This window comes from Hoplias malabaricus, chromosome X2 (genome assembly GCF_029633855.1).
Source record: "Hoplias malabaricus isolate fHopMal1 chromosome X2, fHopMal1.hap1, whole genome shotgun sequence".
Classification (NCBI taxonomy): Eukaryota; Metazoa; Chordata; class Actinopteri; order Characiformes; family Erythrinidae; genus Hoplias; species Hoplias malabaricus.
This window is the reverse complement of record NC_089819.1, coordinates 2,877,347-2,894,585: the sequence shown is the minus strand read 5'-3', so window position 1 is coordinate 2,894,585 and position 17,239 is coordinate 2,877,347. Positions and strand designations below refer to the sequence as shown.

The 17,239-nt window shown below is 37.8% G+C and overlaps 1 protein-coding gene across 3 annotated transcripts in view; it reads left to right on the top strand.

Annotated features, from left to right (window-relative positions):
• The window catches only part of LOC136676682 (smoothelin-like), a 73,100-nt gene that overhangs the window by 43,715 nt on the left and 12,146 nt on the right, over positions 1-17,239 (top strand). For all 3 annotated transcript variants that reach the window (XM_066653848.1, XM_066653846.1, XM_066653847.1), the window contains exons 9-12: positions 4,109-4,678; positions 7,883-7,956; positions 16,589-16,771; positions 16,862-16,937. In XM_066653848.1, the coding sequence (XP_066509945.1) occupies positions 4,109-4,678; positions 7,883-7,956; positions 16,589-16,771; positions 16,862-16,937 (903 nt within the window). The remainder of the gene's footprint in view (positions 1-4,108; positions 4,679-7,882; positions 7,957-16,588; positions 16,772-16,861; positions 16,938-17,239) is intronic.

Below are 17,239 nucleotides of genomic sequence, written 5' to 3'. Positions count from 1 at the left end.
TACACACAGCAAGACTGGTGAAAGATTGGTTTGATGAACATGAAAGTGAAGTTGAACATCTCCCATGTTCATGCCATGAACATCTCCCTGCACAGTCACCAGGTCTAAATATTATTGAGCCACTTTGGGGTGTTTTGGAGGAGCGAGTCAGGAAACATTTTCCTCCACCAGCATCACGTAGTGACCTGGCCACTATACTGCAAGAAGAAAAGCTTAAAATCCCTCTGCCCAAGACGAATTGACACTGTATTGGCCGCAAAAGGAGGCCCTACACTATACTAATAAGTGTGGTGTTTCTGTGACCCTAAAGTCATTATCCCAGAAAACTAGAATATTATATAAAGTTTATTTTAAAAAATGATTTTAATACAGAAAAGTTACTGCATCAATGCGGCTTGGCATGGTGGCAATCAGCCTGTGGTGTGACTGAGGTGTTATAGAAGCCTAGTTTGCTTTGAAAGTGGCCTTCAGCTTGTCTCCATTGTGGGGTCTGGTGTTTCTCACCTTCCTATATTCTTTATGGGGTTTAGGTCAGGAGAGTTTGCTGGCAAATCAAGCTCAGTAATACTGTGGTTATTAAACCAGGTATTGGTACTTTTGGCAGTGTGGACAGGTGCCAAATCCTGCTGGAAAATGAAATCTGCATCTCCATAAAGCTTGTCAGCAGATGGAGGCATGAAGTGCTCTAAAATTTCCTGGTAGACGGCTGCGCTGACTTTGGACTTGATATAACACAGTGGTCCAACACCAGCAGATGACATGGTTCCCCAAACCATCACTGATTGTGGAAACTTCACACTAGTCTCAAGCAGCTTGGATTGTGTGCCTCTCCACTCTTCCTCCAGACTCTGGGGCCTTGATTTCTTAATGAAATTCAAAGTTTACTTTCACCTGAAAACAAGACTTTGGACCACTCTGCAACAGTCCAGTCATTTTTTTTTAAAAATTGGCCCAGGTATGACATTTACTACTGGCGTTGTCCCTGGGTCATGAGTGGCTTGACACAAGGAATGCGACAGTTGTAGCCCATGTCCTGATACGTCCTTGCTTAGTGGCTCTTGAAGCACTGACTCCAGCAGCAGTCCACTCCTTGTGAATCTCCCTCAAATATTTGAACGGCCTTTTCTTGACAATCCTTTCAAGGGTGCGGCTATCACTGTTTCTTGTGCTGCTTTTTCAAGCACGCATTTTCCATCCAATCAACTTTCCATTAATATGCTTGGATATAACAGGGGGGTGTCAATGACTGACTTCTGGACATCTGTCATGTCAGCAGTCTCCCCCATGATTGTGTAGCCTACTGAAGCAGACTAAGGGACTGTTTTAAAGGCTTAGGAAAACTTTGCAGTTGTTTTGTGTTGATTATTCTAATTTTCTGAGATAATGACTTTTGGTTTTCATTGGCTGTATGCCAATGAAAACTTTCTCTTTCCATCAACTAAACGCTCCCCAAAAAGGTACCTCCAGACCACCCTATCCACAGTACCACGTATAGACTCCCCACACTACAGGATAATCTCAGAAGATAATTATTTATGGTCACCCTAAATCTGGGAGACCTCTTACGAATGTCGGGAAGAGCTGATCGGCCTGATTATTTTGCAGTGTGGGCCAGGCTTTACCTGGCAGGTACTTGCAGAACATTAAAATAGAATAAAAAAAAAGAGGAACTTGGCAGATGCCCACACTAAAGATAAGCATCTGGTGGTTTAGTTTCAAAGTCAGCTGAGAATTTAAAGAGGAAATAAAGACAAAAAGGTATAGTTTTCCTTGGCTGTGTGGAGAGGTTTTGTGAACTGTCCAGTTTTTAACTGGAGTGAATAACATCAAGAAAGTTGTTTTTATCCCTGGATTTCCTAAAAAAATTGTTGAATTGAAATGGATCTAGCTTTATTTTAGGTTATGTTGAAAAGCTGTGTTAAGAATGTTTAACAAATGGAAAGGTCAGTTCCAACTTTAATGTGTTGATTGTACTGATCTTAAAATTTGGATGAAGTGGATATAGTGTCCCTGTCCTACTGCTTGGAGTCAGAAATCCTAGGGCAATGAGAGAATTAAAAGGATAGCAGCTGTGTTTAGGTTGCTTTTTTTATGGTTCAAGTATGATTAAGACATATTTAGATGGAGTAGTTTCGCAAACCAGATTATTATGGTATCATTTTCCTCTCTGGAATGCCACAAGTAGACTTTGGTAAGTCCTATATAGACGTGATTACTTTTACACAGAAGCTGACATAATGTCATGTTACCACAGGAGGTCAGTAACGTCTACGATGGATTTACACTGAATAATAAATCTTGGTGTAAATAACTGAGACGGGAGTCGTTGCTCGATCTATTCATTGGTGTGACACCAGAGAACATGCACGTAATATGTAGTTTCTTCTGCTTCCTGGAAGAAAGTTTGTGTGCATGCTCTTCACGTTGTGGATCAGACACAGCAGTGCTACTGGAGTTTTGGACTGTCTCTACTGTTTTGAGAGAAGAACCTCTACCAAAAATATCCATCCCACAACAAGATGATGTCAAAAAACGTCATTTCCTCATAATCTCTCACAAAATTATTATAACTGCTGTTAAATAATGTTTAATGGTAGTAAATTAATAGGTAGGATACATAACCCCCCCACCCCAATCCAAATAGACCATTAACCACGTGTTGTCTTTTCCACACATACACAGGTATTTCTTTTAAATGTAGGTTTTCTTTCTATATCAGCCTTTCATCCACATGTAACCAACCTTTAAGACTGTTCCCAGGATGAAAACATTTAGAAACCCAATTTTCAGTGGTGTTGTGTAGACAGGTAAAATAGACTTCTGGGCTTGGAGCATAGACTGTACACCATTTATCTCTATTGTTTGACATCAATGTGTGTGCCTTTGACTGTTTTGTTTATGCGCATGGCTGGCACTGCCAAAATAGCATTGGTCTTAGAAGGCTTCTGATTGGCCAGCGTGGCTTTATGGTTAAACTTATATTGCCACCTGCTGGTTTGGCATGCTCTTAAAAGCATGTTAGTAATGTTTATTTGAACAGAGGTGAGGATGGGATGACTTTTATCAAATGAATGGGAATGGGGAGAAAAAAAAAATATATATATATATATATATTACACACACACACACACACACGTATGTACTAGGCCTAAGATTAAGGTCACAGGCTATGGGGCCTATATTTTAAGGGTACACGCCTAAATTAATGCCTGAGAAAACCTACACTCTAGAACGCAATGGCTATTTATATTGTGCTTTGCCTTGTCTAATTCACTACTGCATTGATTTGGATTAGAATGTGTTATCTCAGCGACTAGGTAGGTGAAATACAATTACACAGACAAACTGAAGACCTAGTCAGGAACGACTACAGTAGCAAAATGTCAAGCTTATAACATTCCATAAAAGCTAAACAAGTTGTTTTAACCTTGATGCATCTGTTGCGATAGTTTAGATATATTTAATTATATATGACATTGTAATAAAGATGTGAAAATACTATGATTAGGAGTCTTCAAACTTTGACTGTACATAATGCACCCTCTGTGACTCCTTTCTCCTATGTTTATGAGTCAGGGGGAGGGGAGAAGTGTTCCCACTCTTTTCATTATCAAGACGTTCTGCCCTCCCCACTGTCTAATGGCTTCATCCCAAATCCCTCACTCGTTCTCATGACCGAATAGGGCAATTACAGCAAGCACAAGCTTAGGGGCCTCATCCAGTATAAGATTGTAATCTGGCTTTTTTTTTTTTTAAACCTCATTTTGGATCTTTGTGATCTTGGAGGGAAGAGTCCCTTATCTGCTGCAGTTCAGTGTAAATAGGATTTGGAATAAACCAAGATTCATGACCATAATAATTTTCACTCTGATTGTCTGTCCAAATTTTTGTTTGCTCAATGTCTACTGAGCATGTACATAAAAAAATAAAATAAAATAAAAGTTGTGTACATACTTTTTGAACTATGTAAAAACCACTTGTCTCTGCTGTTACGTTTTTTTCCCCTACCTCTAATTTTTATTAGTGTTGCCTCTATCTTCCTTGTTCTCAGTCCAAACATTGAGTTAATAAAATTAAATCTCCACAACAATGTTCTGTGTCTTTTCAGTATTGATGAGCAAAACCTCAACCTCTCAGCCAATCAACAGGGCAAGCTCAGTGCGAGACAGAGTGCGTAAATTTGCAGAACCTACAACCCCTTGTAGCCCGACAAGGGATGCCCAAAGAACCATACATGGAGGACCCCCATCTACAGATGTATTTGGGCCTGCCGTAGCCACTCCAAAACATTCTGAGATTCAAAATGCATCCCCATCCCTTCCTTCCTCTTGTCTGTCCACTTCCCCAGGCAGAGGGGGAAACCTCGGCAGAGGCCTGCCTGCCAAATCAGAGACTCTCTCCAATGTCCAATCACTGGGGGCAGTGGGCGGGCCACAGAACGCCACTGAAAATGTCAGTAGTGCTTTCCAGAGCTCAGAAGAAGGGCAGACTCCTGAGGGAAAAGCATTATCCAGGACACTGGACCCCCAGGGAGATCCACAGTCCAACATGAAGACCTTCCTCACCATCGAGATCAAGGATGGCCGAACAATTGCTCCACAAGTGTCCTCTGCATCTTCGTCCACGTCGGCCAACACGATGCCCCGAATCATCACTGGTGCCTCTGGACAGAGGGCAGGTGGGTAATATGTTTATCATTTGATGCTGTATAGCTTTCATAGTAATTTTAGAACAAATTGCAGCCCCATTAATTTTGCTGGACAAAGCAAGAATTTCTAATATTTTACCAACCTGATTTTTATTGTAGAAGCTGTGCTTATTCTTACGTTATCAACCATAGCAAACATTATATTGGAGGAAAAAAGGTGATTAAAATGTTTTAATAGTGACATATTTAAAATGCATTCATGTAACAGCTAATAATTCATGTTCATAAACCGATATGCTATTAAGAAATTCTGCAAACTGTGATTCTTAAAAAGTTGGTTCAAACATCTTTAATTAATGCAGCATAATTATGCATTAAACCAAATTACATTATTGTACCTTAATAAAGGTTTCAAATACTTATCTTTTGATCCACTATGATAAATTAGTAGTTTATGGTACTAGTGTACTCTAATTATACTATAACTATGCTATTATGGGCTTATGATGTTGATTTATAGTGCATTCTTGCCTTATCCTTAACCCTAGGGGAAAAGTTGCATGGATTCAATGGATGCTATTAAGTGGAAGGGAATATTTGCATGCATAATAGTATTACACTGCAGAGATAGATGAGTACCTTAGAGATTTCAAGCCTAAATGCTTATGTTTAATATCATAGATAGTTAATGAACATATTTGTTTGCCTTGACTTCCTGTAGACCTGTCAAATAATGTATTTCCCAGATGTCTGTTCTGGAGAGGAGTGGATTGGTTAAATGGAATGCACTGTCATGCAGTTCTGAAGAAGTGTCCATTATGGTATTTGGCAACCATGTAGGAAAGAATGCCATATGTTTGAATATTTCTTTACATTATATTTTCTTAAAATTAAATCATGCAAGAAAACCTTATTTGGTAAGATGATATTAGATGTCTAGTCCACTGTCTGCTGGAAACTATTTATATTTCCGAACTACTTTTCTTCTGCAAGGCTATTAAATTGTGTTTTTTTCCCCCCTGCTACATTCTCTTAGCGATAGTGCAGATGGGACTATCAGTGTGGATCAGGAGAAGATTCATTTAACTTAAGTTTAGAAGAATAATAAACATTTTAAAGGTTACACGAGTGAATAAGGTTCATTGTGTTTACAATTGTGAAGGAAAATTATAGTTAAAGCTCTGCTTAACAGTCTGCTAATTTAAAGTTATTTCTCACCACCTGCAAGAATCAACCAGATAAGACCCTGTCTCTGTAATCACAAGGAACTAGCTCTCATCTCTCTCTCTTTCTCACACACACACATATATATACAGATGTGCTCTCTCTTGCAGTGTTTTTTGTCATTGTGCCACAGCTCTGTCACATCTTCCTTTTTTGGAAGCACTTCGCTCATCCTCGCCTCAGAAAGTGGCCTGCAGTCGGCCAGGGATATTTCAAAGCCTCTACATTTCCATTCTGTCATTTAGTTCATACTTTTGCCCAGAGTGTTAGCCAGCAGCAGTCAGATACACCATGAGGCAGCTTTGGGTTTAGTGTGCTTCTTGAAGAGCTCAACAAGTGAAGATATCAGCTGTGATCAAAACCATGACCTTGAGTTACAGCCAAGGTCTGACCACTAACCACCACTTGTCTTGTCTGTTTCCCTTTTGAGCACATATGGGCAAAATCTGTTATGATACTTAAAGCAGGGCTATATGTAACTTTATGAGGAGGCAGCACTGGTGCCAAGCATATTGTAGAAGCATTGGAACGATGTTAATGTAACTTAAAGCTATTATTAGCATTAAATATGCTTATAATTTAGAGAGAATTAAGGGGCAAAAAACCTACATCAGCTGGGGTCACAAATGCATGCATAATTGACAAATTATATTATATTACTTTGCATTTGTAAAGATTAGTATTTGTGCTGTTCCAAATATTTTTCACCCACAATTTTTCAAACGTGCCTCTACGTGCGCACACAGACACACACGTGCACACACATTCAGCTCAATTTAAGCACTATGTATTTCAGATGCAGATCTAGTTTTTATTGATTATTTCATCTAGCAGGTTTGTTCATGTATATCCAGTTCAAACTACTGACAGAAGGTGAAATCATGGTCAGTTGTGCCATTTACATCTTTTAAAACTTTTTAATTGCAGCATTTGGGTAGATTGTATGGAAAGTTCTGTCAATATTAATTGGTTGATTTTGAGAATTTCTCAGACAAAAAAAATGTAAAATGTGCATTGAAGCATTTGGTTGTCTGCGGCATTGGAACTGTTTCTAACATGTTTATAAATAGCTTTGAATTGTTCTTTGGTAAATGCTTATCAAATCCTTTCTTCATATCTCTGCCCACTTACGCTAGACTAGATCACTGAGGGTGGCTTTTGAAATTACTGTTTAAATTTTGAGGGTTTTTTTTCTACTCTGCCATCTGTTGTCTTGTAGAAGTGTAGGGTGAATATTTTACTCTGCTAGCCTCTAATTTCTTTTTATTTTTTATTGTTTTCTTTTATAATTACTGAATTCAGAGAGAGACTGTCATTCTTAGAGTGTGTGTGGGTGGGAATATAGTTTTACTGCTTGACAATTAAGCCCCAGGGGCTTTAAAAATATCCAGTCCAGTTGATTATACTATCATTCTTTTCCTAAGCTGAGAATGTTATCCTTGACTCCCTGAGAATGTTTTTTTTATGCACTCCACTCTTTGGGAATTCTTATTGGTGTTGGGATAAATACAATTTGTTTAGGTTTGAGTGAACAACTATTTGAGGTCTGGTTTTGCATAAATATATTTGTGGTTGCAAAACATGGCACAATTTGTGCAGATCTGAAGCTTTTTACAGTTTGAGAATTTTTGATAGGGCAATAAGTACACGTGCCATCAACACCCCAGTCGAGTGCTGGATATTATATTTATGTTAGCAGCAATGTGACTTACTCTGCTTACTGGTGGTGCCAGTGTGACAGCTTACATAACGTTGTAATAGCCACATATTCTTTATACCATGCACCACACTTCGACCATAAGTCTTAAATGTATACAAATACATGTCGGCCAGCAAGGAATTAGACCTATTTAACTTATAAATATTTAGGGGTAAATATTCACTAGTGTGACTTGACAGTGTTCAGATGCCATGTATGACTTTCAAAGATTTTTCACTTTCCAGCAATGTAAGCTCCAAACTCCTTAGTAGGTCTCTGAAATGGTTTCATCTTTTCTTTGTTTTTCTTAGAATTGACGCTTGGTCTCAGAGCTTCACCCTTCAAGATCACCAGCTCCAGCCTCTTGACAGGACCCTCCATTAAGGTACCATGGCTTCACGCAAGACTTTAGCTCAAAATGTCTAACCTTTCTTTACTTTCTTTTAGAAGAATAGTTGTTGCAGCTGCAAAATTGAAAGCAGAGCTCACCAGTTCAGGCAGGGAGGGCCAAAAACCACATCTACAGTTTCCTTACATCCCCACCCGCCTTACATTCAGCTACCCTACTGTTACAATCTATTTTTCTCTTCAGATTTTTTGGGTTACTGCATCCAATAATATAAAAAAGGCATTTCCAATTTTACCTGAAACACCACACATTGTAGGATTTAATGTTGTGTATTTTTATCTGTGGTTTTAGTAGAGATTAAGTAAGATTTCAGTATTTTTATCTCTACAATGTACACACGGTGCAAAAAATGGTTATATGAAGTTGCAGACTACCTTCATATTAAAATACCATGGTTCAAATATTTTGTAGAAAGTTCTAAAAAGACAAAATGAAGAACAGAAGAAGAACTCTTATTATATATATAATAATAATATATAGTATAGCTTCAAGAATTAAGTATTAATAACATAAATTTCCTCATCTCAAGATTAATAATTACCATCAATATGTGTTGTGTATTGTAAGGTATTATTAATCTAGACATTACAGATAATTGTTAAATGACGTAAACGATAAATAAAACATTTTAGGGTACTTGTTTATTCCTAGATTTTAAATACACTGTATAAATTCCCATTGCGTATGTTGCTATATATTAAAGAGAACTATAAATTGGATAACATTCAGGTGACTACATTAAAATATTATTAATTCCTTCATTCATTCATTGTCCGTACCCACTTATCCAGTTCATGGTTGCAGTATTAAAATATTATAAGCATCGCAAAATATGGCAAGCCTTTGAGATCAGTGTAATTTGATGAAGTATGTGATATTTAAAGCTTTGCATTTACTGAATGTCTGTTATTATTTTTACACACGTTTCTACCCTTACATACCCATGTGGGTCAGTGTGGTAATCTTGTTTAGGGATAAGGGAGAGATGGTTAATTAGCAGGTTGACAGAGTGCTCTAGACAAACAGAGGATTACCATTTCTTTGGAGTGTTTGAGAGGGAAAGCAGGTGCAAAACAAGGAAACATTTGCTGCATGGACAATGAGGTAAACTTGGACGAAAGGAGTTAGGATGCAGGTAACATTATGAATCATACAGTAGAACTGCTTATACAATCAACCTGCGCTGCTTCACTAAACATTTACTTTTAACAGACTTACTTTAACTCTGTGTGGTTTGAGGTTTCATATGATGACTGCTGTTCTAGCTGAAAATATAATAATAGAATATTTTGCTAGAGAAACATTAACAGAGATTTTAAAGGGAGGAGGTCATTCTTTGATCTGTCTGGGTGGCCTTACGCAGGATTTGGTTCTGTGTATTTGAAACCAGTGTGTTGTGCTCTACAGATTAGGGCTTTAAATGGTATACAGCTATCCAAACCTTGCAAATAGAATTAGGCAGGAAAAGGCACAGAGACAGCAAATTCAAGATATTTTACTGGCACCCTGTCCAAAACACATGGTGTAAGATTGAAATATAAAGAGGTGGGGTTTTTGGTGAAAGGCTAAGCTCAACTGGTATTCAGCTGGTGAATGTTTTGGAGGAGGGTTCAGTTATAGAGAAATAGGGAACGTTCCCATGCGGGAATTTTTTTTTTATTTTATTTTATTTTTTAAAGAAATAATTTACACAATATACACATGCTCCTAAAATGACAGGTTTAAAGGAGCTATCTGTAATACTGACGCCAAGCGTTTAAAATCAGAACTATAATACAGTTTCAAAACAGTGGAGAGAGCTGTCTGCCGCCTCCCCCCACACAGCTCACACAAGTGTTCATTATTTACACAGGTAAGTGTTCATAATTTCAATAAAACATCTACCTATTCAAGAAAAACACAAAGTGAATGAGCGGCTGCTATTTCCCTGCATTTACAAGCCTTTATTGTCCAAACCTACCTTAAGAGCCGAAGCTAGCGCTATAGATTTTGAAACTTTTTGAAGTAAATGTTTCAGTTTATCCATTTAAATTATACAAATCAATTGTATGTGATGTCACTAAACATTTACCTACTTAAGTGAAAGGCAAAAATGGAAAGAGCCCTTGCCGTTTTCCCTGCATTAACGAGTTGTTACTGTCTAAACCACCTTTGCATTTTAGACGAGACAAGGCTGGTGTTATTTTCCCTTTAACCATAAATGTCATTTTAGGAGGCAGATTCTTGCTTCTTATTAATTCATATTTAAGCATTTAGTTTCACCTTAAATTGGTCTGTTTAAAGAGTTTTATTGCATTATTCTCCAGCTTCTTATTGAATACTCATTTCCACATTAAATAGCTAATATTTGCTGTGTACTACCAAGCTTGATTTCTTCGTTCCACCTAAAATAGGTGAATATGCTAGGCTTTTCAGATGCAATTCTTACTCTTTAATTTGTTTAAAACACACACACTGACTGAATTCCTCCAAACTGTTATATATATATATATATATAACAGTTTATATATTATGAAATGCCATTTATCTATAAAATTTTACAAATGCAAACACAATTCTGTTTTCTTAACACCTTAACATTTTTAGAGGTAAATGTGTGCATTTGCATGATGCTTGCTTTATTCACTGTATAGTTGCAGATTAAAGAAACACAAGGTAGTGTTTTTACCTTACAGTTGCAGCTTCAAAATCATTGTAATGCACTGTAATATGGAGAATAGAGCTTCTGGAGTTGCTTCTCTGGGCTCAGCAGAAAAAAAGCACTAAAACTTTTGGAGGAAAAAAAACACATCTTACCTAGTGTTCCTTTAAAACCCATTACTAGGGCATTAAGACTGAAAGCCAATCTAAGCCTTTTTGAGGCCTGGAAGTTACCATGACAAAACCTAGCATGCACTGTGGAACCCTGCAGAAGCTAATGTAATTTTTCCATAATGTTATGAATATACTGTTTATTAATTCCTTTTATGTAAACAATCTTTATAAAGTTGATTCTGATATGTTAACAATTAGATTAACTACTTAAAGTCAGAAAGCCTTCTTAAGTAGATTGAGCACCATTAGGATAGGTGCTGTCATGCATGGATAATGTTACTTACTACGGTGTACGCCAGATGTCTTAAACTTTGTGGACACATTCATTTAATTTCAGGAGATTCATGTGTTTTAAGATTTAAAGAAGATAGTGGATGGGCATAAGTATTACTTTATCTCACTCTCCAAAAGCAATGGCCTCTTCTTTTGGGAAGGCTATAGAATTTATGTTGAAATGTTCAAGGCTTGGTTTGATTTTGTTTTATTCTTATCTACAGATAATTGCTGTCCATAACTACCCTGTGCCAAGAATTACAGTGCTGCTTCATTGACAGATAAATTTCCCTCTTTGGTACTGATTGAAATGTATGCCAGCAAAAATGTGTCATGGTATCTTGTCTGCATCAGACAAAATACCATGACACATGACATATATATAATATAGGGCTTCTCTTATTGTAAGAATACATTTTTAAATAATTGTATGTATTTTTATGTATCATTTTTGAACTCTTAATTTTTAAGAGATATGCAAATTGCCTGAAAAGATTTTTACTTCAAACCTGCTGAGTGTTAGCTATACATTGGTATTGATTTACTATGAAAAGTAAAACATTTCTTACAAACTTTAATATATTAATGAGTATATTATATCTATTGGCATTTACATTGAAATGCTTTGTTCAGTCAATAATCCAGTCTCTGTCTATGTTTAGTTCATGCTCACTGAAATAACTTACTAATGCTGTGGGAAAGCTGCTGAGGATGTGTAGCACTCTGGAGTTCTTTAAAATTCAATGTGAAATTGCACTGGGCTTCAGCTTATCTTACTTTTGTGTTCACTTCATTTAGACTATAGTACAGGAAATAAGAAACAATGTCCACCCATTGCCCCTGTGGCTGTTTGTTGTCTGCCAGTAGAGGTGTGAAGGGCAGGGGCTCTAAATAAAGAGAGCAGTAGGGGCCGAAGGGGGTGTACCCACTAGGATAATGGACTGACTGGTGATAAATAGACACGACTATGCCACCTGAGTTAGAGGAGGGGCCCTGGGCCTTTGCTGCCATGGTGACAAAATTCCAAGCCTGGACATTGGCTCAAATTCTGGCCAGCTGTAGAGAAGGGATATTAGTGGGGGGTATAAAGAGCTGGGAGTTGTTCCCAACTCACTTTTAGAGTAGGTATGTTTTGTGGGGTCGGCAACTGGCATATAGCAGTGTGAGGTTTCACTCTTTTGTTCGCTCTGATAGTTTAATCAACTACTGTTGAATTTACGAGGATACCCAGTGTGAAATCCAGGCCCTCGCTTGTGCTCATTTTCAGCAGAGGTGGACGTGAGAAAGCCAGCAAAAACTATGCCTGGTGTCGACCTGGAGCTTATTCCAACCTTGGAGAACACAGCAGCTCCCCTCGGCAGTCCAGTCCAGTGTGCGGAGTCTGGCCTGGAGGCTGTCATTGGGGACCTTCTTGCAGATTCTGTGGTTACAGAAGATGTAGAAGAAAAGAGACCTGATGCTGATGAAAACTTGTGTGGTCTAGAGCTAACTCTTCAGTGTGCTGTACAAGAGATCCATTGTGACCTAAAGGCTTTTGGAAAGCGAGTAGATGAACGCTTGGAGGTAGCCACAGCTCAGATGGCTCCAGCTATTGAAGCTGTTTCTGCTTTGCAGGAAGAAAATTTAAGGTTAAAGATACAGCAGGAGAAGCTAGCCAGACAGATAGAGGCCCTCTGTCATGCGCTTGGTCTACCTGAACCCCAGGTACAAGAAGATCAAGACACTGAGATCTCAAGGAATGCTTCTGATCTTGATTTTGAGCCTGTCCCCCATCCACCTACCTTTGCTGTTCGACGGTCGTCTTCTACATCTTCACAGACGGGTAGCTTCTCCCGAAGCAATAGCATGGTAGTATGCATGTGTACATGTTTTATCGTGTTTTTTTCAAGGGTTTATTCTATTGTTATATTATTGACACTAAGCAGAAATACAAAACGGAAGTGTTATTTAAAACAAAGATTCAATAGAGCTCAAATGTACACAATTGTAAGCTTACCTTATTGCAAGCATGTAGTTGACCAAGCCAAGACATATTTGGTGTCTGAAGTCTTTTATACAGGATGTGCTGACAAGTGCTTCTGGAAAACTAATGGAGACATGTACCCCACCTATTAGCACATCTCATACTTGTCTCCAACTGCATTGAGTTAAGTAATCTGAAATGAATTTGCTTATGTAGATTCTGGCACATAAGTGTATTGTGTGACCATTATATTATGACTGCTGCTATTTTTAGCAAGAGAGCTTCTGTATTTTATCTGTTTCTTTGATAACTGTATAAATAAACTAAAAAAATAAGGCTTTACCAGATATTTAGCACTTTGACTGCCAAACGTGTCTTTACCAATCCACTATACCTGTAAATTTGTATACAATCTCTCCAATCAGTTTGTGTGCTGAAGACCAGATTAATGTCTTAATGAAACCCTAGTGTCAGTAAACAGGTTAAACAATAAAGGACCTCGGCCCAGTACGCTAGGCTTTGTCTCTCTGCTCATGGCAGAGAAATGGCATCTGGATGTGTTCTTAAAAGGCAGAGAGAACTCAATGTTGAAAAACATGAATGGACTTGAGGATATTGCTCTGTTCTTGCTCCATATGTGGGTGATATTGACTTATTTTTAAAGTTTCAAATTAAGGTGCAACTGAGTCTAAAGTCGGGACACCACAAATGATACAAAATTTAACAAAGTAAGTTACAAAGGAGTTTCTGCGATAATTCAAACAGTGAATAAAAACTTAGACAAGTTAAACTTCAGACACAAACAACAGACTTTTATTTTCCCCTCAAACATACCCTTCCACCTTAAAAGACATGGGTGTTATGAATGTAAACAAACCAGAGACAACAGAAGTTGCCTTTAAATAAAGGGATTAATTAGAGCACCTTTCTAGTGAGGACAGTGTCCAGCTGCTGTGCACTTATGTGGTTGTAAGGAGCATGTGTTTGTGTTGCATTATAAGGGAGGGCCACGCTGGCCAAAAAAAGCATGCAAGTTCTCTTCCTAGATAAGACCAGCTGTCAAAGTTAGTGTTGCTGACCTTTGTTGCCCCTCTTGTCACACATTCTCATTTTGCTTTCTGAAATGCCATACCCGTGTACAGCTTCATCTAGCATTGTGCTCAGTTTTCTTTTTTGTTTTCTATTTAATACTTTAAATCTGAGCTGCGGCCAACATGCTAAATTTGGCCCAAATAGGATTTTAGTCCTGGCAATGACCTAAGTTTTTAGCAGCTGTAAAAATTTTTTTTTTTTTTTTTTTACAATGGGATGTGGTGGACAGTGTGCATGCAGAATCTGGAGTATACACATTAAATGCTGATCTAGGGTGAGGTGGTCAGCATAATTTTTTAATTGTTATTAATTTAAAGAAATTGAATGATCTGTAGTCTGTTAATGTTGTGTGGTATCTCCATATAGGCTGGGTAGTCTCAAACGTAGTGCAGAATTTTGCACACATCAGATAAATGAGATGTACATTGAGGGAGGATGGAGAAACAGAAACCTTCAATGATTACTGTCAGTTTTATTTAATATTTTTTTATGTAGTAATTACTGTAAATTAAGCATTTCATCTGCAATAACTAGCTGGTGCTTTTGTGGCAGATGGTACGTGCAATTGGGCAGAATATTTGTGCATTCCTTTACTCTTTTTTAAGGCCCACTGTACATAATACAGTAACAATACTAGGTGGAAAAAGAATAGGCCCAGCTGAATGGTGTGCACTCGGGATGAACCTCAGTGCCTTTAACATCCAACTCTTACATAATATTGGGGTTCTCTCAGTGATTTTACACACGCTTCATTCAGTTACTAGAGATGGTTTCAGCTGTGCCAAGTCTTTATATAAACTCTCAGATATATATATATTTTTTTAAAGAAGGCCTAGCCTATTTTTATCTCATTGTTGGGTGCCTTGTTTTTTATGTTTAGTGTCATCACAAGAAATGTGTGCATTCTATCAAGACATTGTAGTAACAAGGCTCCTTGGGAGACTTTATTCCAGAAGCACAACAAAACCAAAAAGCCAGCAGCACATGGCAGGTAGCCTTTCACGGCACCCTATAAAAAGAGGCTGGAGACCTGATGTCTGAACATATAGACTTTTGGCCAGTCTAGATTTATTTCTATGAACAGCCTACAGCGCAAGGGTGCTTATGGAAACTAGGCTTGCTCTGTTTATAGCTGGCTCTCATCTCCCATGGTCCCTTGTCATCACTTGAGACACACAAGTCCCTGGCTAGTTTTTAATTTCTGTCATTCTCTCACACACACACACGCACAAACATACATACATACATACACTTCACGTGCACACTCAACATAATACAAAAAGATTTGGAGGGAGAGGTATAGAGGTTACACTCATACACTGCTGAAGACAATTGGAATTAAAACATTTACCAATTTGTGGCAGTAAAAATCTCTCTCTCTCTCTCTCTCTCTGGGCCTCTGTCCTCAGCCAGTGAAATGACATGCACAGACTGATTGTATTGAATGATTTCAATCATTTTCCGATTTCATATATTTACATATATTTAGTTTTGTAACTACCCTACTCATTGTTGTCCATGAGTTGACACACCTGGTGATTAGCAACCTCTGGCTCTCTCAGCATGATTCATCCCCTCTGGCAGGGCAGGGAGTTAGTGGTTGAGCCGTAGAGTGGGATTGGGTTATGAGAGCATGTAAGCCTGAATGTCCCTCTCAGGGACATTCAGAGAAATCAGTGTGCTCTCATTTCTGTTTAAATGTCAACCAGCTTCCATGGCTTTTGTGTAAACACAGCTGTAAGGATAAATCAGATTCGGAAACATCCCCCTCCCCCAGCTCCATGGCTTTTTTTTTTTTTTTTCCCCTCTCCACATCTCCTATGCCTTCAACACTACATTTGTTCCCTAATTTTAAAAATTTAAAGTGCTGACCAAATTCAAATAGACACAACACAAAAGCTAGAATGTTCATAAAACATTTTTAAAATCATGAAAAAAGCATTTTTTCAGCACATATTTGTAAAGGCTGTATTCTCAAGATGTTGCTGTTCTTTAGCTCTGACTAATAGATATAATATAAAAACATTTTCCTATATTTAAAACCTAAATAAAAGTTTTTTTTTTTAAATGTGTAATTGTTTAAAGAAATTGTTATATACATTCTTTTTCATCATTACATTGGCTAAAACAAAATTATTGAGCTATTTCTAATAAAATTCTAAATTATATAAATATAAAATTCAACAAATTCTTCCAGTCACAGATGAGTAAAATTCAGTTCTATTCAGCAGTTTTATTAATTAATTTAAAAAATATATCTCTGTTGACCAAGATAATTTAATCAAATCGTGTAATCTTAGTCAATTCAGGCATCACAGCAATTTTGGTGTGTGTGGTTTTTTTTTTTTAAATGATCATGTTGCTAGTGGACTGTAATTTCTTTTTGGATTAGCAAAATATGTATTCGTCTGAGATGCAGTAATGATAAACAGCTTTCACTGTGTCTCTAAACCTCTCCCCTCACAGATGGAAACGGAGCCGGTCTTTACAACGGAACCTTCTGTCCAGACGGCCAGTGAAGCCCCTGTTGTCCCTAATGGCTCCTCATTGGCGCAGGTGAAGAGCAACGTTTACTGTAGCACCAGCAGTGCCAAGCTCACTTCTGAACAGCTGGAGGCCATAGAGGATGAGGAGATCCTGGACAGAATGGTATAGTCACTAAATGACCTCCAGACCATTCAAGCTAACAAAGTTTCCTTTTGCAATCACGGTTATTTTATTTTATTTTTGATGTAACAGCTTGACGACTCCAAAGATTTTGAAGAGCGGAAAATGATCAGGGCAGCTCTGAGAGAACTTCGAAAGAAAAAGAGAGGTGTGTCCATCAGCCATATTATTCTTGCTTGCCGCCTTCTTATCCCTTCATATTTTATTTGTTTTGTTCTTTTTATCTTTTTTTTTTTTCCTGTCAGTCTGATTTTCTTAGTTTTTTTCCCTTTGTCCATCTCTGCCTTTCTCTCTCCATGGCATACGTCAGGGTAATATGTGGACAGCAGAATTCTTTGCTTTCCATTCCTTTCTCTAATTGCTTAATTTCATCTTTCATTTTCCCCTCTGCCTTCAGAAGCCAGGTTGGGATGTTCTCAGGAAGAACTAGGTATGATGGCTATTTGCCCA